The sequence below is a fragment of the Buteo buteo genome, chromosome 2 (genome assembly GCF_964188355.1).
Source record: "Buteo buteo chromosome 2, bButBut1.hap1.1, whole genome shotgun sequence".
Classification (NCBI taxonomy): Eukaryota; Metazoa; Chordata; class Aves; order Accipitriformes; family Accipitridae; genus Buteo; species Buteo buteo.
This window is the reverse complement of record NC_134172.1, coordinates 56,765,835-56,788,712: the sequence shown is the minus strand read 5'-3', so window position 1 is coordinate 56,788,712 and position 22,878 is coordinate 56,765,835. Positions and strand designations below refer to the sequence as shown.

The 22,878-nt window shown below is 39.7% G+C and overlaps 1 protein-coding gene across 9 annotated transcripts in view; it reads right to left on the bottom strand.

The window, feature by feature from the left end:
• The window catches only part of TRAK1 (trafficking kinesin protein 1), a 138,721-nt gene that overhangs the window by 54,302 nt on the left and 61,541 nt on the right, over positions 1-22,878 (bottom strand). For all 9 annotated transcript variants that reach the window (XM_075055656.1, XM_075055649.1, XM_075055666.1 and 6 more), the window contains exon 3: positions 17,616-17,810. Coding sequence is in view for 6 of the 9 variants with exons in the window: in XM_075055629.1 (XP_074911730.1) it covers positions 17,616-17,810 (195 nt within the window). In the remaining 3 variants the exon portion in view is untranslated. The remainder of the gene's footprint in view (positions 1-17,615; positions 17,811-22,878) is intronic.

Sequence of the window (22,878 nt, the reverse complement as noted above, 5' to 3'; positions counted from 1 at the left end):
CCCCATTCCACCTACACAATATATTTCATTAATGCCAAGTAAGGTGACAACTGTCACCCATATTATAAAATTTTATACTTGAAAATGTATCTAAAAAGCACTACATAATAGTTATTTATAGACATTTCAATTTACTGTAATGTAAGTCAACAACAGTGATTCAAATAGTGTGACCTTTTATTGTTTAATTCCATCTACTCCTACCAAAAATAAACTCTGTAGAAGACCTTACGTAAAGGGATTAATTCATTATTCCAACCCTAGAAAGTCCTCATAAAGATTCATAAATTGTAAATTTTGAGCATTTATTTGTCTGCTTTTGCAATGTATTAAAAAAAATTACTGCCACCAAATGCAAGTTGAAGACATCATTACTATGTCAGTCCTTACAGAAGTTCATTAAATCCAAGGTAACAGTGAGAATCACTTCTTTACCTATTAAGTTAAATAATAGCATTAAAATCTTATATCCTGGTATATTTTTAGACTTTTTTTTTCTTTGAAGAACGAGAAACCATATGCTGCTCAAATAATTCTTAAAAAAAGGAAAACAAATGAAGTCACATCTTTTAAATGGAAATGTGAGTCCCAGTGGCTCTGACAAAGACTGTAGGAACAATTTAATCAGAAAAATAATTCTGGAGGATAATACCTTGTGAGGTTTTCTATTAGTTTCAATGTACCGGCAACTCTGGGTGGGATTCACAATTGAATGCACACATAGATCTGAGCTTCAGAGAGTCCATGTATAGCAGAGAAGTAAGCTCTCTAACTATGTTTCACCTTGTCTTAAAATAGATATTCAAAACAGGTCAGCCGAGCTGCAACTGCCTATCACTCTCTATTGAATATAAAAAGAATCTCAGGCAAATGACTTTGGTATCGACAAATACATGGTAGAAATATCAAACATCAGTCGAGAGGTAGGCATCTCTTATAATATGCCATCTGCTCCATGTTTTTGGAAAAGCTCAGTTTTCTACTATAAAAGATGCCTTTTGTCTCCCACTACAATTAGAATACCTTTCTCCATCAACAGGAAATGCTAATATTATTTTAAACCCAAGTTTATAGGACAGTATGGAAGGCCAAAGATTATGCCTTCCACCGCACCTCTCAAATCCTTCTCTCTCTCTCTTGCACACTTCAACTGGGAGAAGCAAAAGAAAGCCAAACCCCATAGAGTTCCATGAAACCCTATGAGATTATCATTCACCTGAAAGCCTGAGACAGGACTGACAGCGCTATCCTTCCATCATGTAAAAAATAGTATTTTAATTATAAAAAAAACCCAAAACCCAACCAAAATAATTTTTAGAAAGCATTACGCCTTACCTACTGGAGAGATTTTTCCCTATCAGACATTAAACCCTGCTTTCTCTTAGGGAAGAGCTTCCCAAATACTTCAAGCAGCCAGCTAGCACATACTCTAGATCTCAGCTCATGGAAGAAGTAAGCTGGGCGGGGGCTCAGCACTTGCAAGAAAACTTGTAAGCCCAGAATCAGACCAACCACTGCAGTGCTCCTGGGGCCCTGACCCCATAAGGTACTTAAATGCTTGCCCAACACCTGTTGCTTACTCCATTACCATGGAACTCCCATAGTTTCTCCAACTGATGAGCAGATCAGCTCTTAGCTCAGACATTTAGGCATGCCACACTTCCATGTAATGACACTTTGACCAGATAAACAGAGGACCATAAAAAAGAACAATAAAAAGAAGGCTATCTATATTTAACCTGGGGGGGTGGGGGTGGGGGGTGGGGTGGAAATCAGCTACAGCTTTTAATGACAGTACAACTGTTCTATTTCATAAGCTTCTAAAACCAGGCCAACTCAGCCTGTTACATCATGCGGATTAATCAGATGCTACAGTATTTACTAGGGTTAAACCTAGAGGATAAAGGTTACATAATGGATTCAATCCAACTTAAAGTGGTCAGGTGTTTCAAATAAATATGCACCTTTCCTCTTCGAACACCTGGACAGGAATAATCAATTAAACATAAGAGAAGTTCAAGTTTAACAAGCTTCTGAAATTGTAAACAGTTCCAAAATCTAGTACAGAGAAACAAATGGAGGCACACATCACTCAAAGGACCATAAAAACCCATTCAAATTTTGTCACACATATCTTCACTCTTCATGTCCCCTCTGATATTGTTATCAAAGCACTATGAACTATCTTTATATACTACATTCATATAACATCCCCTGGGCCTACACTCCTTACTCCTTTCTGTTCTTTGCTTCACTATGATCTTGGACTTGCCTTGTTTAGCCAAGCTCTCCAACCAGAATAAAATCCATATACAACTACTGCTTTTCCAAAGGCTGCATTTTGTTTTAGAGGTTACCACTGAGTGCCATCAATGAGGAATCTTGATTTTTCCACTCTGCAGAGTACAGTTTTAGACTTTCCTTATCCTTCCTTGTGTGCCTTCTATCAGAAGTCTGATGAAAACCTTCAGTGTTCTAATAAAGAAATAATAGCCCAAGCAAACATTAGAAAAATCACAAGAGGCTCAGAAGATAATGCTCGCCACAGTTTGTAATTTTTCCAGTTCAAAAAGTTAACCTGCTCACTTCTAAGAAGCTACAGTTTTAAATGTCTTCCACAGACAAATAACCAGAGAGAAGACACGTACTGCCTATTAACACATTAAATACATATGTATTACAGCATACTGGTAATGCAGAAAAAACAGACCAATACAGAATCTTACAATGAGTGTATTTAAATTCAGCTCAAATATTATACGTACAGTTAGCATTTCAAATATTTCTCCCCCTGCCCAAAGACTGCTCATATAGTGCATACGCTCCTCTGCCACTCCCTTTGAAAAAGAGAAAGCTATACAGCAGAGACTCTTGTAGCATGCTCACAAGAGATGCTGAGGTGCAACAGAGATGCGGGCATCTCTGCTACACCAGGGTGCTGCGTTTTTCAAGGTATTTCATTTTAAAAACCATTGAATAACGATGCTCCAGTCTTACGAGCTCCAAATTCTGCAACAAGAGACTAGAAAGAAGTATTTACCATCTGTGCATTCTTCATAATACCAGTCCAGTTCATAATAATCTGCTTCAATAAATTTCTGCATAGTCAGTATCCTTCAGCAACATAAACGAGATTTCACTTCGCTGCTAAGGTCAAGTGAAATGCAGCCATGCCTTCCTGCCTTTGCAAAATAGCATAGTGCAAGGAAGCTCACAGCAAGCTGAAAATGAGCTGCACATCTTCAATGAGGCTGCAACTAAAATAAAAGGGGGGTGTGGAGGGTGTATTTGGAAAAAATAAAAATAAAATAGAAAAGAGAAAAAGGATGCAGAAGGGAGAATCAGATGCCCTGGCAGCTCCTCTAATAAAGAAGCTCTGCACAGGAGCCTTGGATGGGTGTTAACAAAATCATCCTATCAAAAGGCTGATGCGCTGACGTGGGTGACACACACCACCGCCTGGCTAACTCATTCCTTTCCTCCGTAGTCCTCACATCTTTTTCAGTCTAACATGTTGCTATGGAGATGAGCTGGCTCCAAAAGTGATGCAGAGATGAAGAAAATGCATTTTGCTGTTTCTGGCTTTACAGACTAGAAGTACCCCTCCATACTGGAAACAAATCCTTGCTCAGAAAGATGACAGAACTCTCTGCTGACTGCTTACGGAACAGCAGCATCATGCCATTGCAATTCACTGGGTACATGCAGTACATTAATAATGAAAATCTAGTCCATTACTCCTCTCCTCCACACAGTTTGATAAAAGCCTGCCTTCCCCATGGAAAATTAAACTACATTACTGCTTTGTTACGCTATTCTGGGCTGATATAATAGAATCCTTTATGCATCCTGTTATTGCAAAAGTGGCAAACAAAAAATGAAAGAATCAGGAAAATCAGGACAGCAATTCATTTCTCCTTGCAATAAAGCTAATCTGCTTCTACTTTTTGTCCTCTCCATGAACCACTGACCCTCCCCCCCACCCCCAACCATCTAAGCTTCATAGCCGAAATCAAGGGGTTAGGACAAACTTTCACTACTCTATTCCTAAAAATGCTGAAGGTCGTCACACAGAATAGCTTAATGTTTGCATTCAATGTTTTGGAAATGAAAGAAAAGACTTCACTTTTGCAGTGCCCAATAAAATTGTATTTAAGCTATTAGAAGAGAATCTGTCTGATGGCATTACATCACCATCATCAAACACAGCAATTCAAAAAGCATGTCTGAATCTGTACAGGTACAGTTACTAAAGGGATTGACATCCATTTTGTTCATAACCTCCACATATTCTTCACCCCTTTCTCTCCCTTTTTTTAGGAAACTATTTCTTTGCAAACACCAGTAGAAGTATTGGGATAGATTAAGTTGCAACATATGTTAATAATACAAGATAGGAGGCCATAGGTTTGATGCAGGAGATGAGTGTCTATCCGAAGACTCCATCTACAAGAACAGCCATAAGCAGGTAAGGGAGAACTAGCCAATACTTCCCTCATCTGCCCTCCCAACCTCCCATTTTTTCCAGCTTTGGAGACAGCCCGAGACAGATACAGTTTCAACTTTTAGCAATTCTCAAAGGACTTTCCCTGTCTATTCTTGAGCCCGTGTACATTTTTTAGCACCTCCAACATCCTCTTGCAAGGAGTTCCACACATCTACTATTTATGATGTAATAAACCCTCACCTTTTGCTTTGCAACTCACTTTTACTAACTTAATTCTTCCAGCTCTGGAAATCTGAACACTTAATTCATCTCTCCTTTCCAATCACTCACGATTTTGCAGATTTCTATTAAGCTCACCATCACTCATGTCTTTTCTAGGTTGTTACCACTTAGTCTATTCCTTGCCTGGTACCACTTTGCTCTACTGGAACAGAAATACGTAAGGTACAGTCAAGCTACACAGAGGAAAATACATCAGTTTCATGACCACATCAGTATTTCAGCTTTACTGGTAAAAAAATTTATCACTGCAGTAACTTTGAGGTTGGGAATTGCCACATGCCTTTCATATATTGATAGCTGAAGCACAGATTAACAGATCTGTTCACGCATGTGCCACATGTTTGTCAGTGGCAACTGCCTATGTTCACTCAACTCCAAAGTTCCAGACCATATGCACAAGATTCCTCTCTACTCAGCACTGGTGAGGCCACGCTTGGGGTACTGGGTCCAGTTCTGGGCTCCCCAGTACAAGAGAGAGATGGACATACTGGAGGGAGTCCAGCAAAGGGCTGCTAAGACTGCTGAGGGACCAGAGCATCTCTCCTATAAGGAAAGGCTGAGAGAGCTGGGATGGTTCAGCCTGGAGAAGAGAAGGCTCAGGGGGAATCTTATCAATTTTATATAAATACCTGAAGGGAGGGCACACAGAGGACAGAGCCAGCGTCTTTCCACTGGTGCCCAGTGACAGGACCAGAAGCGAGGGGCACAGACTGAAACACAGGAGGTTCACCCTGAACATAAGAATTTTATTTTCTTTAATGTGAGGGCAACTGAGCACTGACACAGCCTGCTTTAGGGGACCCTGCTTGAGCAGGAAAGTTGGACCAGACAACTTGCAGAGGTCCCTTTCAACCTCAACCATTCTGCTATTCTGTGATTTTGTAGTTCAAGGGCCTCCACCCATTTACTTCATTTGTTTAATTGTCACACACTAAGATTCTTTGAACTTCTTTCATTATACAAAGTACCTATTTTTAACTTCCTACACAGTAGGAACAATGGCACATGATTTCAAACCACTGTGAACTTTAGAGATTCACAGAGACTGAAGTGCTACAGCTTTTCCACAAAAGCAGTTCGCCCTTGCCCCTATGAGATGTTCTTGGCTGGGCAGCAAACTGCAGCCCATGCATCTAAACCACTGGTTTTGTTCAACTTTACTCATATGTCCCTGTCTTCTCTCCTCCCCAAGACAGTATCAGTCACCTGGGGCCAAAGCCTGCAGCGCTCCTGAAGTCAGTCTCCAGATGAGGAGATCCAATGTTTGTACTTCAGTGATTGCTGGTGAACAACTGAGTTGGCGTAACACCCAAGTAAAGTCAGTCAAGCTACTCCAGGCTGGAAGCGCTGCCATTCTTGGAAGGCTAACTCAAAGCAAAGAAGTACACCCTTAATCAAGGCACCACCACATTTACTAGCAGTCGTCCCCCCCGCCATTTATAGGGTACCAAAATGCAAAGTCAACAAGAATTGAATGGCCTGCACCTGAGTTTTGGCTGCCAGAATGAAGGCTGCTGTCTTCAGCTTCTGCCCCTCCATACCCACCACAGGCCAGGAAATCTTCATGCCCTGTTAGCTTCTAGCCTTATACAAGAAAAGCACAAAAATCATTCTTATTTCCTTCCCTGCAGAGGGGACAGAGGCTATCCCAGGCATTGATTTTGCATCAAGCTAACCTTAGCCCTCTTGAAACCACGAGGCACACTGAGATAACAAGGGTCTGTAAAACAAAACTTACTTTCACTTTGACAGAAATAGCATTATTTTTGGCTTCATTTAGCTGATTAGATTTTTGTTATGCCCAATACTGATGTGAAAGCAATACAATAAGTGTACATGAATTTCAGGTCAGGAAATCACAAAGGATTACATAAAAGCCACTAAAAACCTTTGGACATGCAAAGGTCATATATCTTTAAAAAAAAATTCTTGTTTTGAATAGTGCAAGCATTTTTGCCAAATGTGATCATTCTGCCCTTACACTGTGCCATCTTGAAACAGAGGAATGTAACATGGCACTCCAGCCTTAGCTCAGTCTTGCAGAATTTCAGTTATGCGTACTCACAAGGCAAGAACTGCACATGCTATTAAATGCAATTAAAGCTACACTGTTAAAATACTGTCAGAGAAAAATAAAGGTTCCTATGGCAACATTAACTCAATTGCTCTGCATATAAGCTATTTGTTCCACTTGTATTATTTTTGTCCAAAAGGTAATTTCAGTCTGGTAATGCTATTAAACAAGCATTTAAAAATATAAAAAATGAACATTGGCTACCAGCTTAAATTGCTGCAGGGACTCTCTCCTTTTTACTTCCTGACACTTTAAACAAAGGAAATCTTCAACATGTTAGAATTTTCTTCTATTTCCCTGCACACACACACACACACACCCCCTTCAATGAGACAGGATAAAAATAGTTCAAGGTGGGGTTTTGGGCTTTTTGTTTGTTTGTTTTTCTACAGATCTGATTTGAAACATATTGGTGTAATCCAGAAAGGCATTATTTTCCTGTAGAGAAAATCACCTCTATGGTGAAATGATTTCAGAACTCTTCAAGAGACTTGGAAATACGGGATAAGCATATGATCTTCCCAGCATGAAGACAGAAACCCTGGACAGACAGAATGGTATATATCCAGGTACCCACATGCAAGCATCCCTTCAGTTATATGAGAAATTGTAGCTCTATAAAGCAGGAGCTGGAAGGGCTGTCAAGCTGAACATGAAAGTCTGACCAGGCCAACAAAGCAGCTACATGCTTGCAGAACCAACTTTCAACTTTTGCAGCCCTACTTTTCCTTCCTACAGCTGTGTATCGGACTCATCTGATGCAAAATTTACCAGAACAGTACATCTTTGTGATGGACTGCTGCTACAAACATTGAACCTCTGTGTATTCAAATCTCCGTATTACAGCACTACCTTTGGCTGGGGTTATTACTGTGTTACTTGCCTAAAAGTTCATGTAAAACTTGAGATTAAGAAAGGTTTCATGTAATAGATCTGTGACTATAAGGGACTTGCTGCTTTTTCCTATTTCAAAGCTAAATATAGTTATTCACATTCATTCCGCATTCCCTTCCAGCTGCTAGATTTTGTTCTATTTTTCTATGTTTAGTTTTAAAATAAACTAAAAAACCAATTTTTTTTTGTTCTCCACAGAACAAAATATACACACTGATAAAGAATTCTGGCAGCCAACTGTGATCTGCTAGACTGAGCACTCCTTAAGTTTGCCATTACAAAGGGGTTTTATTAGGCAGAAAAGTTGGATAGAAAAGCTCACAAGTCCTCTCCTCCTTCCTTTTTGCTGGAACAAATCCATGCTGTAGGTCAACACTAAACTGTTCTGCCTAAATTAGCCAGGTTATAAAAATCACACAAACCCTTTTCCTTGTTTGAGGAGAATTTTTGACAAAGATAATTTCAACTACCCCATTTATAAACATGCCCTCTTAAGAAAGATGTAGCAGCCCACTCAAGGATGCAGTGAACTATGTTGCTAGGGTGCAGAGCAGCAGCAAGTCATCTCTGCTGGCAAATAAAGTATTCAGAGTGTCATTACATAGTATGTCACTATAAATCATGTGTTCCCATGGTTAGTCATTCTCAGCTTTCTTCTCCAAAACTTTTCCAATTCCAGGAGGTTCCTCTGAAACTGAACACTGGAACTGGATGGAGTATTTCCATGGAAACTGGAACAGTGTATTACCTCCCATTTGGTTAACTCCGGGCCACATTTCTTCTCTTGGCTACTGCATCACATCAGGATGTTCAGATAATGAAACACCATATCCTTTCATTATTTTCTACAGTCTCCAACACAGTTGCCACCACTCAGGATAAAGTTGTCCATCCCATCATATGGAGTCCTTTTTATCAGAGGAGCAGCTGTACAGTCTACCACTATGCAATGCATATTGTTAATAGTCAGGCATTACCACAATACTTACTTTGCAAACTGACATTTTTAAACTGTCTTTAAAAAACCCAAAGTTATTAAAAAGGAAATCAAGCATATTTAAAAGCCCGCCTGATTTTCAAGGACAGGCTGGTGTACTGTTATTTCTAAACTGGGATCTCATTTACTGAAGAGTTACTGGTGTTTCACCTTCTATAAGAACACTGAACAGGAGTCATCCTGTGACCGCACATTTAGTAAGAGCAAACAACTCTGCAACTTAGGACAGAGATCTCTTCCAGTGTAGTATTTTGCTTAGCAAGAAGTCACTGTGGCATGCTTAACCTGAAAAGAGTGGAACCAGAGCAGTGAAAGCATTGTATCAGCAACTTTCAGAATTGGTATTTAGAAAAATGGGTGTTTCAGATTTGATTGACTCTCCTTTGTCAAAATGGGATTAGTATCCAAGGCTTCAAAATGGTACAGATACTTCCTACAGATGGAACAGAGCTGGTCCCTTCTGAATATCATAAGGGCACGCTGACCTCACCTACAAAAGATTCTTCTGATGCAAAGAAGAGTCTAACTGTTCTCCAACTGAAACAAAATGATTTAACATGAGACAGGGGCAGACAAATGAAATTAAATTACTTAAGGACAAAACCTATTTGAGAGCATTACTTCTCCCTTCCCCCAAATTATTACTGCGGAGTGCTACATCTGCATTTGTATAACATCAAAATTGATGTGGTCTTCAGCAACCTACCTGCAAAACTAGCTGCACAGTTTAATTAAGGTATCACTGGGCAAACTTAAATACTGTAAATGAGACCATGATAGCAAGAGCCAGACATTTAAGACAATATACCCCTATCCAGCATAAAGAAATGAAGAAGAGTAAAGCTTTAAAGAATCAGATTTTTAAACTGTTCACCATCTAGAAATAATGTAAACTACAGTCTCTATCTTTTTTGTGGTTATATTTCTCCTGGAGACAGCAAAAACATTTGTAAAATGAAGTTGAGCTTAACATCGTGCTTCATTTGATAGACAAAAATATTACAGTAGCATGACCTATTTTTCTAACAAGGAAGGAAAAAACCCACTGACGGTCATGATTGCAGCTTCCTAGGAGAGGAAAGGAATGCAAGTTGCATTACACTGAAGGAATATAGAATCAGGGAGCCCAGAACTGGACCCAGCACTCCAGGCATGGCCTCACCAGTGCCAAGTAGAGAGGAAGGATCACCTCCCTCAACCTGCTGGCAGCACTCTTCCTAATACAGCCCAGGACACCATTAGCCTTCTTTGCAGCAGGGGCACATTGCTGGCTCACATTCAACTTGGTGTCCACCAGGACCCCCCAGGTCATTTTCTGCAAGGCTGCCTTCCAGCCGGGCAGACCCCAGCATGTACTGGTGCATGGGGTTGTTCCTCCCCAGATGCAGGACTTTGCACTTCCCTCCGTTGAAATGCACAAGGCTCTTCTTGACTCACCTCTCCAGCCTGTCAAGGTCCCTCTGAACGGGAGCACAATCCTCTGGTGTCTCAGCTACTCCTCCTGGAACCTATCTATGACTCTCATCCTCTCTGACGCTGCGTAGCCTGCTGACTTCCTCTCTTAACTTCTCCACTTGGTGACAGCTCTTCAACAGCAACATAAAAAAACCGCCATCTCTCCCTGCCTCAGGGAGAGGCCCTAGTCACTCCCAGCAGCCTGGGACTTGCAGAGCTGCGTCCACCATCTGAAATTCTGTCTGGGTTAAAGTCTCTGCCCCGGCAGAGACAGGTGCTCCAAAACCTGGGGAATGCACCCTGTGGCACATCACCACCACATCTGAAGATTTAGTCTGTCCTGAACTCAGATGAGGACCCCTTCTTTGCACCCTTCCAAACAAACTGCTACATCTGTCGGGTGTCTCTGGGAGCTGTGCTCCAGACCTGGCTTTTACACAGGGCTCTCCCAAGCACCAGCTAAAAAGGTGCTTGACCATCCCTAATCAGCAGCAGCTGCAACGAAGGCTCCAAGCACCCTTGGATCAAGGGCAGCTGACAGCTTCTCAGAAGCCACTACAGCTTCCTGAGGCCCACACCCCTGTGGCCCCCCTTACCTGGCAGCAGCAGGCACCCTCAAGTTTCTCAGAAGGTTCCCAGGAGTCCCCAGATGATCGTGGGCCCTGTCCCCATAAGCTGCCAAGGCAGAACCCGGACTCTTGGGCAAACCACTGTGCCTGTTTGCTGCCTCTGGTAGGTGCGGTCCGAGAGCTGTGCTCTAGGCTTGGCTCTTACACAGACCTCTCCCTAGCCATCAGCTAAAAGCTTTCCCTGATCTGGGGGCAGGGAGATGGAATGTCACTTTGCTGTATCATATGTTCATGCAACACATTTTAGACTGGCTTAAAAGGCACTCTGCCTCAAGAGTTTAGTGAGACCAGTGAGGTGACATTTGATTTATTTGATTATGTTTTAGGATCAGATCAGTTTTGTTGATTTGTTAGGGACTGGCTGAGTCTTCCATCTGAAGCATATGAAGAAAATAATGACAAAGATGTGCTTTGGACTTTCAGAATGTAAAAGACCAGATGCAGCCCTAATAGACTATTCAGTTTCTCCCCAAAGGTGAAGACTCCATTTCCCAATTGCCAACTAAATTTTAAGAACTAATTCTCTGCATCACCTATCGTGGGCTATAGCTTAAGTCCCCCCCCAAAGTTGCTAAAATATTTAAATGCTTGGGTATTTAAACATTCATCTTTCTACCAATATCTTTAAAAATTAATTAAAAAGGAGGGCTAAGTAGTCTTGTACCATGCTCTTGAGTGACACTGCCCAGCAGATTCTGTGACTGCCAGTCTTTGTGGTTGGGGATTGGACTGAGGATCTCAAAAACTAAAAGCCACAGGAAGGCAGAAAACTCTGCTCTAACAAGCCACAGCAGTATAGCTAAGGGTCATTTTTGACTCTTATCCTGTATGGATCAAGACAAAAGGAAACTCATTCCATTTCCACCAGCAGGTTATAAACCAGCGTCAATCTCAGCATGTAGTCCAAAAACTGCAAGGATATTTTTCCTAAGTCACTCAGAAATCAAATGCCCTTCTTGCTTAACTGCTCAGATTTCAAACCTCACATGTTCATACAGAACAGTTACAATGACAACATTCAGTGTGCAAGCCTTATGAAGCTTAACAGAATACTATTAAAAGTTAAAAACTAGATTTTAAAATACAAGCATATCTCTTATTGTCAAGTCATCTGAATTCCAGTCAAAATCAGTGAGTTGTATAAAAGTAATCCCATAGGAATGAAATAGTCAACTGCAATCAGTATTTTGCCTAAAAGTTTTGATGTAGGTTGTGGAGGGAGATTTAAGACAAAGGATCCAAACGCTCCCTTGGCACATAGTTTTCTTTCCCACTACAGAGAAATCAACTCAATTTACACTAGCCAAGATCAGCACTCCTGTTGATATATCTTGTGATGCACATCATGCATTCTATTAAAAGGAGTTTAGGCAGTATAACACCTTGCTGGAAATTGCAGAACTTTACTAGCCTCAGCATGATAAGGCTGCCATGTTTCAGAGACATTTTTACTTAAATAAAGTTTGCCTTCCACAGTGAAAAGAGTATGGATGTACCCAAGATTCTAGTAATAATGATAGAACGGTCCTCATTACTGCAAAATAGCAAGAAAGCAATAATCAAAGTTTTTTTCAGAAATCAATGCTTTGTGATTGTAAAGATTAAAATACTACCCAAGTATCACAAAGAATTTAAAGAAATTTGAAGGTGGCATTGAAGAAGTGATTTTAGCTTATTTTATAGGTCTGTAAAATTATTATCCTTGATTCATCTTGTATTACAACTTACACAACATCTACATAAGCCTACAAGAACAGAACTAATAAGCAAAACCATAATTCATTTGAATACTAGAAAAAACTAGTTTGTAAATTTGATTTACTGACAGAGAACAGAGAAGTGCTCAACAGAGAACCTAGGTTTTCTGTAATTACTGAAATCACCATAGGCATACACACATCCACAGCCCTCAAAAATCTCATTGCTTTTTTTATTTTAATAGGTCATATCTTGACTCAGTTGTAACCACTACACACAGTTAGAAGATTAAGCAGAACAAGTTCAGTAGACTGGAAAACCAGAAAAGAGTGAGTATTAAATGCACATCACTGGCATACAGCACTTGGCCATCCAAGAAAGGAGTGTAGCATAAATACTTGCCCTGTATAGACTTTTATATGACAAGTCTTGCTAGTCTGGAGCTCAGTAATCAAACTAGTACAATTTATACTTTCTCGTTATACACAGGCTGCAGAAGGTATTTCATTTTACTGAAAACCTTTCCAGACCACAGTGGCTTCCCTACTCTGTCTTTGCATTGAAGCTCTCTCTTAGTCCATCTACCCTTGTGCTTACCTTTTAGTACATGTTCAATGCTTCTTTTCATATTTTAAAAAGAAATAATAGAATACAAGAACAGATGGCACTTTGTGAATAATAAGTTACTTTTAAGAGCAGTTGTACTCCATGCATCCTTTATAGTAGGGTCTAATATGTCATTATGCTCTATTAAAGATGGATGTACATACCCAAGGAGACTTAAAGAAGCAATCAACAAAAATCAGGAACTGAAATGGAGGTGTCCATTAAGACAGTGGCCCTATTAAAAGCATTTACACTCTTTTCATTTTGCAACCCAGAAAAGATAATTTCTCTTTTCACTCAAAAATGATTCACTGTTTTCCTAAATGCAAGTGTTCCCTTGCGATATGCTTCTTACGGCATAAAGGAAACCCAGCCCTCTCTGTCCCCTGAAACAGTACCTGTTCAGTCACAGTAAAACAAGTGTGCGTGACCATTAACAGCTACTAATCTACTTTTTAACTGAATGAAAATGCATCTGTATGCTTTACAAGCTTGGTAATATGCCACTCCAAACACCCATCAGCTCTTCAGAAAACTCAATCATTTCAGTGCTTCTACTTTAAAGGACAGCAATGCAGCTGCCAGTTACCACATATGCTGAATCACTCCTGGAAGTAATATTTCTCATGGATTCTCTCCTGGGAACAGACAAACACAGATGCACTCAAACTACAGAATACTGTCACTACAAGTGATTTAGATTCTCTCACAAATAATGGTCTTTGGAGACACCTGAATCTATCCAAACAACCACACAGCCTCTCTTATTAAATATAAATGTATTATTCAGAAACTAAAAATCACAGACAAAGAGGTACACAGTATCACAAGATCCCTATTAACAAGCCTGTTTTATAGAAAAGGAGAATACTAGATGGATGATGAGAACAAATTATAAAAAGTGCAATGGGTATATGTGAACATGTAAGTGCATGTATCTAATACAGAAATCATGTACTATAATTCATCTACAAATGACATTTTAAACAGCAAATAAATTCTTTGGAAGTACAGTTCTCAGAAAGAGATAAGTCCATGCAGAATTACAGCACTGCTTTCTGAGTGCAGCTTCAAATCTTGGTTTGGGGTTGCAAATCAATTAGAGCTTTTTACATAACCTTTTTGACAAATGCGTTTTCTCCCTTTCATGTTGTCATTCTAAAGCAGGAACAAATGAAGATGATAGTACAGTTTAAAAGGTATTTATTTTCAGAATCAGTTTACTTACTAGGCTTAAGATGGCCACATTTTTTTAATCAACTTCAGAGCCTTTTACAAGACTTAACCAAAAATACATTTGAGGAATTATTTTCCTTTTGAGTAGAGATTTAAAATTTGGTCACTATATTTTAAAGTTCTCTCAAAAGCATAACTACAAATCCAATTGTACAGTGATATACATATACTATATTTATTTATTATATGTGCATATATATACACACACACTTTTTTTTTAATATATACAGATATATATTTGGAACATTCCACTTCCCTACTTCCGTGGGCCTCGAAGTATTTTTGAGTAATCCAATACTGAGGTTCAAAGGTTCAGACATCTATCTTGTTCAAGACTTACAAAATGAGTTGGGACAGAGCTGGAGATATGGCTCACAATCAAGACAGAGGTTCAAGAGTCACCGAGTATGGTAACTGGTCACAAACATGTTAAAAACCTACAGCAGAAAGAAGGGAAAAAGCTGCTCTCAACTACCACCCCCCAAAATCAACCTCCACTACCCTTGGATGGGGGCATGGGAGTGCAATTATAACCAGTGGAGAAACAGAAGTATTCCCCTTCCTTAATTCCCATTGCTCACGGGAGGTACCCAAACATCATTAAAACAATGCATTACAGTGCAAGACTGTCACTATTGGGTTACCATTCAGACTATTTCCAACCTAAGTAGCTACACTTCAACTGCTGTGGTGCAAGGCTGTAAAACGTTGCTCTTCCTGAGAAGCTCTCTCCCTAAACAACAGGAAGCCTTACAAAAGACATGGTATTTACATATATTGACAATACACAACATTTACATATATTGAAACATGCACAAACAACCCCCTTGCTGTCCAGTATTTCTCAGACTGTGAACCTTTTCTTGATAAAGCCACAACATATCCCTCCCTCTCTGACTTAACTATTCACATTGCATCCTGGTTTCAAAGCTGATCAACACTAAACACCAGGAACCATAAGCAATCAAAAGACTTAATTTCACACCTAAAAATATTCTGCACTAGCTCAAGTTTCAATATCAATTTTATTTTAGTTATCTTTGAGTTTCTCTAAGAAGCCTGAAGAAGGTACAGCAACAATCTGTACATGTAATGCATTTTAATTCTGACAAAAATATTTATTTTGCAGCAAATCCTTTTGTGTTGCAGCATAATCAAGGAATTCTTCCTTCAGTTAAGGAAAACTTTGACAGATTATGAAATTTCTTTTTTGTTATTTATTAAGTTTAACTACATCTGTAGAATTCTTAGACCACAAGGATACTCTTTGGAAAATAGTGTAAATTCCTAAGATAATACTAAAACTTTCCAATAGACAAGTTACAGTATTTGCTCACCCCTTCGTCAAGGTTTTTAAAACATACTAAATAGGTACAGAAGGAGTGCCTTAATTGTAGCACTGAAAATGAATCATTGTGCAAGCAGCCACACCCTGGAAAACACTCTCCAAAGCGAAGATGGTACAATTCACAGGACTTTTCTACCAACCTACTTAAAATAATGTCTTTATTTTGATAGTTAATTTTTCCATAAACCAATGTTTACAATCAATGACATAATTTCCAAACATGCCAAAGTTTTATGATCTTGCACTCTCATATATAGATGCATTTTATGACTTGTTCACAATAACTGAACAAGAGTAAAGTCAGAGATCTCAGTTTCCAGGGTATCAGTCTAAGGCTCAACCCAAATCTGCTTAAACTTCTTAAACTACTATCTATACACAAGTGTCTGCATATAAGCAGTAAGGAATAAACTTTTCTTTATGGAAGCTGTCCTTGCTTGGTTCCTCTTCTTTAAGCAGTTATTTCCCAATGAAAGCAGAAAACATATGTTGTGGCAGGAATTACACTCAAAATTTTTTCATTCAAGCTAGTTGATTGGATGAAATGTTCAATCACAGCAACATGGTAAAGTTGCAGTCATTATGCTTGTAAGAAAAAATGTTATCCAGCTTTTAGAAGTGCTCACAGTTGCAGGCAGCTACTGCTATCTGATTCCCCTGTTGTACATAGCTTCATATTGTATCCATCCCCAACAGTCATGCACCATTGCAAGTGACATGCCCCACCAGCATCTCAGTTGGAAGAGTTAGGATGCTTCCACGTGGATTTCTGACTTCCTTGCCCCACTAGCAAAACATCTTTCCCATGGCTACTGCAACAGTCCATCTGCATAGACAATCTTATCTGTGAGACAGGACTAATCTGGTTACTGAAAACTTTGGAAACCTGACATTTCAAAACATTTCTTTAAGCCAACTTCTGCCATTATTATAACAGCACTAATGGACTGATACAAAACAAGGAGTTGTAGTACAACTGATTCCACAGATCCACTTCAGCTTGCCTCCCCCACTTCCCACTATGTATCTACTACTATAATCTATGTAAATCCACTACTATGTAAGTCTAACTACTGTAGCTTTAGCATATAACCTATTGGCTTCTGCTCTGCAGACTATTTTAACATGCAACACATTCAGAAGAGCAACAAAATTGCATCTTCACGTGAAACCGGGGCGGGGGGGAAGGAAGACTCATTTGATCATAAACTACTCGATAAATCTGCAAGTAGAGGATGAATCACGGAAATCTTCTCTAATTGCACAGCTAAGTCAATACCCACAGTGGAAGGACCCAGGAGAGACAAGAATCCATTCACCATGACAAAAGCATCTACAGGCTCAAACAAAAGAATGAAAAACTGAGAAGGTCACAACCCTACACGCTTTCCCTCCAGGCACAAAAGGTACCTTTTTGTCCAATAGTATGAATACGAACAAACAAAAGAATCAAGGGACAAACCATCTCAACCAAGTGCTCAGAATTTGGTTCTTCACAAGTACTTCCTAGAAGCTTAAGCTGCAGAAAAGTGATTCGGTGTCACAATGTGATACTGGCACACAGTGCCATCAGACAACAGCACAATGTGTCAGAGAACACGTTCAAAAAAAGCAAATATGGAAACAGGTCTAAGTTTTCTACATTGTATAGCTACAGAAGTTTCAGTCTCTTGCCAGACAGATCACAAGCAAAAAGTAACATCTCAGTTTCACCAATATTTGATGATGTGGAGAGGTGCACGCATGAATTACAAATGCAACTGCTGTTCTTGATTAAATGTTTCCTCTGTTTTCTATCTACCACAAACTTGAAGACCACAGCAATAAATCACAAACAGTTCTCTTGCTTTCCACAGTTGTAACAGAATTGCACAGATACTTCAGAGAAGGTAACAAAAATAGCACTATGTTATTTATTCCTCAGGACAATTTCTGGATTTTTGACTTACGAAAGTATTTCAAGGTCTCTTCTATTTGCTCAGTTGTTAAGTCAATATTAGCATCAGGGGAAATGAGAGGTGTATGAAGCCAGTCGTCGTGGTCATAACCATAGATTGTATCTGCTCTTAGCTTATAATGAGGCAGCTGCTCTTCCAGTAGACTGATGATTTCAACTTCAGGAAGATTGGTACTATTGCACACATCTGGTAAGAGAAAGAGGACAATCTCTGTTAGTTACTTTAAATTGAGCACTATACATAAAAACTAGCAAAAATGTCAGTTTGTTCTGCTATCAGCAAGATTTTTCTGCATGTAAAGAACAGCTAGATACTAACCGGTTTAGAAGATGCGACTAGCACAAATTATCCCCAAATAGAAAATACAAGGGCACACTCTTAGGGACAAAAAGTCCAATCTCTAGAACCAGTGACTCATCTATTGAAGAACAAGGTGGGGGTGGGAGGAATAGAGTGCAAGTGAGCATTGACCAAGACAGGGTAGTTACAACCTGGGTATGGAGAAAACATTAGTGCAAATAGGAATTGACATTTTTGATGTTCTACTTGACGGATTATTTTTAGCTTGCAAGCTTTACATATCTCCTTAACTTGGTTTTTGAACACAGTTTAGTACCACTATATATTTTTTGCCTTTGCTGCTGGCAGATTTTTCTCAAGAAAAAGAAATCCAGGACTGCAATAGCAGTGTCACAGTTCACACCTAAGATGCACTGGTAAAGTTGGCTGCAAGAACTTTTAGGGCACCTTTCGACACTACCTCGACCTGCATTCTGTGATGCCAGTCCCTCATGTTCACAAGTATACCAAGTTTGCACACAGTTTTAAAAATGGATACCGACAGCCATCAACAACTGCAAAACGTTGCGATTAAAATTGGAGATTTAAATTTAGGATGAGGCAGCTGAGAAGTTTTAACACAGAAAATTCCAATTCAACATTAAAACTTTTTGTACCGTGAGGATGGTCAAACATGGGAACAGGGGCACAGAGAGGCTAGGAAATCTGCCATCTTTGGAAAGATTGACAACCCAACTAAACAAGGCCATGAGCGCTCACTTTAAAAGACCTGCTTTGAGCAGAAGTCAAAGCAGATGACCTCCAGAGGTACCTTCCAATCCATATTGTTCTATAATGAAGAATTTGTGTGTGCATGTGTATGTGTCAACACCCAAACCAGTCATGATAATTTTAAATATATACATTTTAATTACCATCTAAAATTAATACTTAGTGCATCAATCTGCCCATTTCCTTGCCAGGACAAAAAGAAAAGAACACACACAAATTAAGAAAGAGCTAACTAACCCTATTTTAGAAGAGCAAAGACTAAGGAAGGCTGCTCATGTGCTGTGCAATGCAGCCTCATCTTTAACCAGTGCCGTAACTCGTCCAACTGTTGCTAAGACTCACTCCACAGTAAAAAGCTGTCCTGGTTTCAGCTGGGATAGAGTTAACTGTCTTCCTAGTAGCTGGTACAGTGCTATGTTTTGAGTTCAGTATGTGAAGAATGTTGATAACACTGATGTTTTCAGTTGTTGCTATGTAGTGTTTAGACTATAGTCAAGGATTTTTCAGCTTCTCATGCCCAGCCAGGGCACAAGAAGTTGGCACAGGACACAGCCAGGGCACCTGACCCAAACTGGCCAACAGTGTATTCCATACCATGTGACGTCCCATCTAGTTTAGGAACTGGGAAGTGGGGGTGGGAAATCACCACTCGGGGACTGGCTGGGTGTCGGTCGGCGGGTGGTGAGCAATTGCCCTGCGCATCATTTGTACATTCCAATCCTTTTATTACTACTGTTGTCATTTTATTAGTGTTATCATTATCATTATTAGTTTCTTCTTTTCTGTTCTATTAAACCATTCTTATCGCAACCCACGAGTTTTACTTCTTTTTCCTGATTTTCTCCTCCATCCCACTGGATGGGGGGGAGTGAGTGAGCGGCTGCGTGGTGCTTAGTTGCTGGCTGGGGTTAAACCACGACAAAAGCAAAGACCGTCAAGGCCCTGAGCGCGCCCATAGGCCTCTCCTGCCCTGACCAGGCTCATCAGGGATCCATCCCACCCAACACCCTCTGCCCAGTGGCCCCATTTAAACACAGGCCCCCTTGTCCTCCCCTGTGCAGTGCTGTAGGGTAGGTGTGGGCCCAGCTCTGTCCTCTGCTGATACTGACTCACTGCCTGGGCTTCCTGGATTGACTGCAGACCCACTCAGTACCTGGCATTTATCTGATGATCACTGGAGTGTCGGTTTTAACCGTTACTGCTAGCACCTTTGCCCTGCTCAGGAACAAAGGGACTGGGCTCTGTCGACAAGGATCCTGCCCTTCCCATCCTGTGGTCACATCAGCTGCTGGCAGGGCTCTAAGGCAGCCCTGCTCTTCCTGCTCCCTGACAAAGACACCTATTTTCCTGAGAGAAACTCATTACTGCAGGACTGATGCAGACCTGCAATTCCACTGCAAGCTAGTGGAATTCACCTCTGTCAGGGGAGGGGAGGGAGGGGGGAATGAAGAAGTAACACATCCTTATCTACAGACCATGAATTACCTCTTTTTATCGTCTTTCTAATCCAGAAGTTGCATTGTCATAAGCATCTTCTCAAGCACTAAAGACAGCAAGAATGTTACTATTCTATCAGACATTAGGGCAGAGGATAAAAAGATGAACTCATACTGTTAACCTCCTGCCTATATCCTTTACAAGATTCTGTTGATTAAAACTAAAATCCACTTGGGAAAGTTACATTATACCTTATGGTTCAAGGAGTCTGCTATTACCTATCAGGAGGTATTCTCTTCTGCTTTCATCTAGACTGTGCTGCTAACTGTTGCACATAAGTAAGTGTTCTCCAAACCTCACTGCAGAAGTGGGTGTGCAAAAGTTATTAGGTTTAGGTACCCACATGTGCAGCAATGCTATTTTTATGGAGCCCTGTGCAATGCGAGAGTCAGCCTGCACACATTTTAAGAGGTCCTTGCAGACCTGTCAGAGGACTACTAACTTACACAGAGAAACAAGACCTGTTTCCTGTGTTTTGAAAGCTGAGAGCTAACCTGTAGCTACAAACTTTTCTTCTTCCCTGGCTACCTTTTTAATTGCTGACAACATCCATCTTAGTGCCTGCAACCATCTCAGCTCAGAAAAGCCAGCTGATCTTCTAAAAAATACCTGTTGATGTCAACTAAACATTCAAAGACATTTGTGTGTACATGCATACACACAAAGATTTTATATATATCTATAAATCTACTTTTGGATTACCTAATTGCTCTCACTGTCAAGAATATGGGGTGGTTGTTTGTTTTGTTTTGTTTTTTATTAGGGTTGTTTGGGGGGCGGAAGGAGGTGGGGGTGGGTGTTGGCTGAAATGTTAATTCTCCTCTTGTGAAAAATGTAATAGTCTACACAGCCTGACTGAAGTGGGCTTCTTGGCAACAAGGAAACAAAAATGTTTGAAAAATTCAAACCTTTAGTGTCTTTCAGCTTTTAATTAGTATTTCAAAAGAAATGGACTGACTATAGATGAAAAGAGAAAGTTTCAGGCACATAATTTTGTGCAGAGAAGTAAGCTGGTTTGCTGTATCATAAAAAGTAGAAAAAAATGGAATGAAAAAGAAGTTACCAATAAAATTTGAGGAGAAAAAAACCTCACACATGCACACACACAAAGGAAACCCATACAGTTTTATTGTGGAGAAGAAATCCTTGAGAACATGAAGGACAGACAGTAGAGAAGTTAAGAACTATCATGGAATACAAGTCAACCAAGACAATTTTTCTACTCTACTGTACTACAAATCCTGAGTGTTTCTGAGCAATTCAAAAGGCCTAACCACTGGAAAAGATATTAAGGAGTAACTGGAAAGGCAACTTATTATGATGCTATTGTCATTAACTTCTATTGCAATTTTAAAATCTATATACCAGCAGGAAATAGGAGCAGGCTCTGATATAATTGCCTATTTAGAAAAACAGTACACCATAATCACACTTGTGTATGACTAAACATGAGTTCACCATTTAAATCACAGCAATATTCTCAGTGCTACAATTATGCAGCCTTCCCCTTCACTTTTCCTCCCCTCCCTTTTCTGAGATGCAGGCATTTGTTATGAGAAGACATGCAGACTAACGCCATCCCCCATCCTGAAACACCAGATGCATTTTATAGAAGCCCCCGATTGTGCTTCCAGATAGTTTTTATCTTTGCAATTTTAATCAGAAATATTAATAAACAGCTAAGTTAAATAACTTTTCTACTAAGAACACCTACAACATTATTTGTGTTTTATGACTACGTTAAATGATGTCCAACAGATATAAAACTGTTGCACTTCCTCTTGTCCTAAGTGGTACCTTGATTTTATTGAGTTAAAGTAATACCATAAGCTTAAGACAATTAACTGATCATTAATAAAAAATGATAGAACAAAATACAGTTGAACCATATCCTTGTAAGTTGCTCTGTTACAGATTTTGGTTTTTTGTAGTCTAAGCTATTTTAAACTTGCAGTTTTCTGGACATCCTTGGCAAACAGAAACTTCTACAAGCAAATTACACCCAACTAAAATAGCTAAATGAATGATAAACTCATGATTCTTACTACAGCATGGGTCACTCCAGGTTCTGCTTTTGAAAGAGAAAAGTTAAGAAGAAAGATTTGCTAAGGCTTTTGCATACTGCAGAACTCTGCAGCTGTCAGCACTTCATAGAAATAATTACATATAAACAAAGAAAATTTGTTAGTTCTTTCCATATTATTTTTGCAAGTAACATATTCCACTGCTTTACTATCTTCTTAGCTCAAATGCAGCACATGCACGAACACCCCACCTCACCTATTTTGGTGCAAAAATATATTCCTCCATGCCCTGTTCCTCAGGAAATAAAGAAGTTGCTCAGTCTGCTTTGCAGAAGTTTTTGACATTATTCCCCCTCATCCTCTCTGTTTTCTCTAAATAAGATTAACCCAAGTTCTTTGAAAGACTTTTGTACTGATGATTTTGTTGCTTCAGTTTCTAATCTTCTCTTTCAATAAAGAAGATACAAAACTGGGCAGAACACTCCAGTTGAGCTCTCTTCTGCATTTTTGTTCTTCTTCCTACTTCAGTATCTCTTGGGTAGTTACTGAAGAATTACTTATTAGCTTGTTCCATCTCTTTTCATACATTGGCATTTGACTGACCAGTGTATTTCCCCTTCTCTTAAACCTCCCTCCCAACTTAAGGCAGCTGCTAAAGTTTC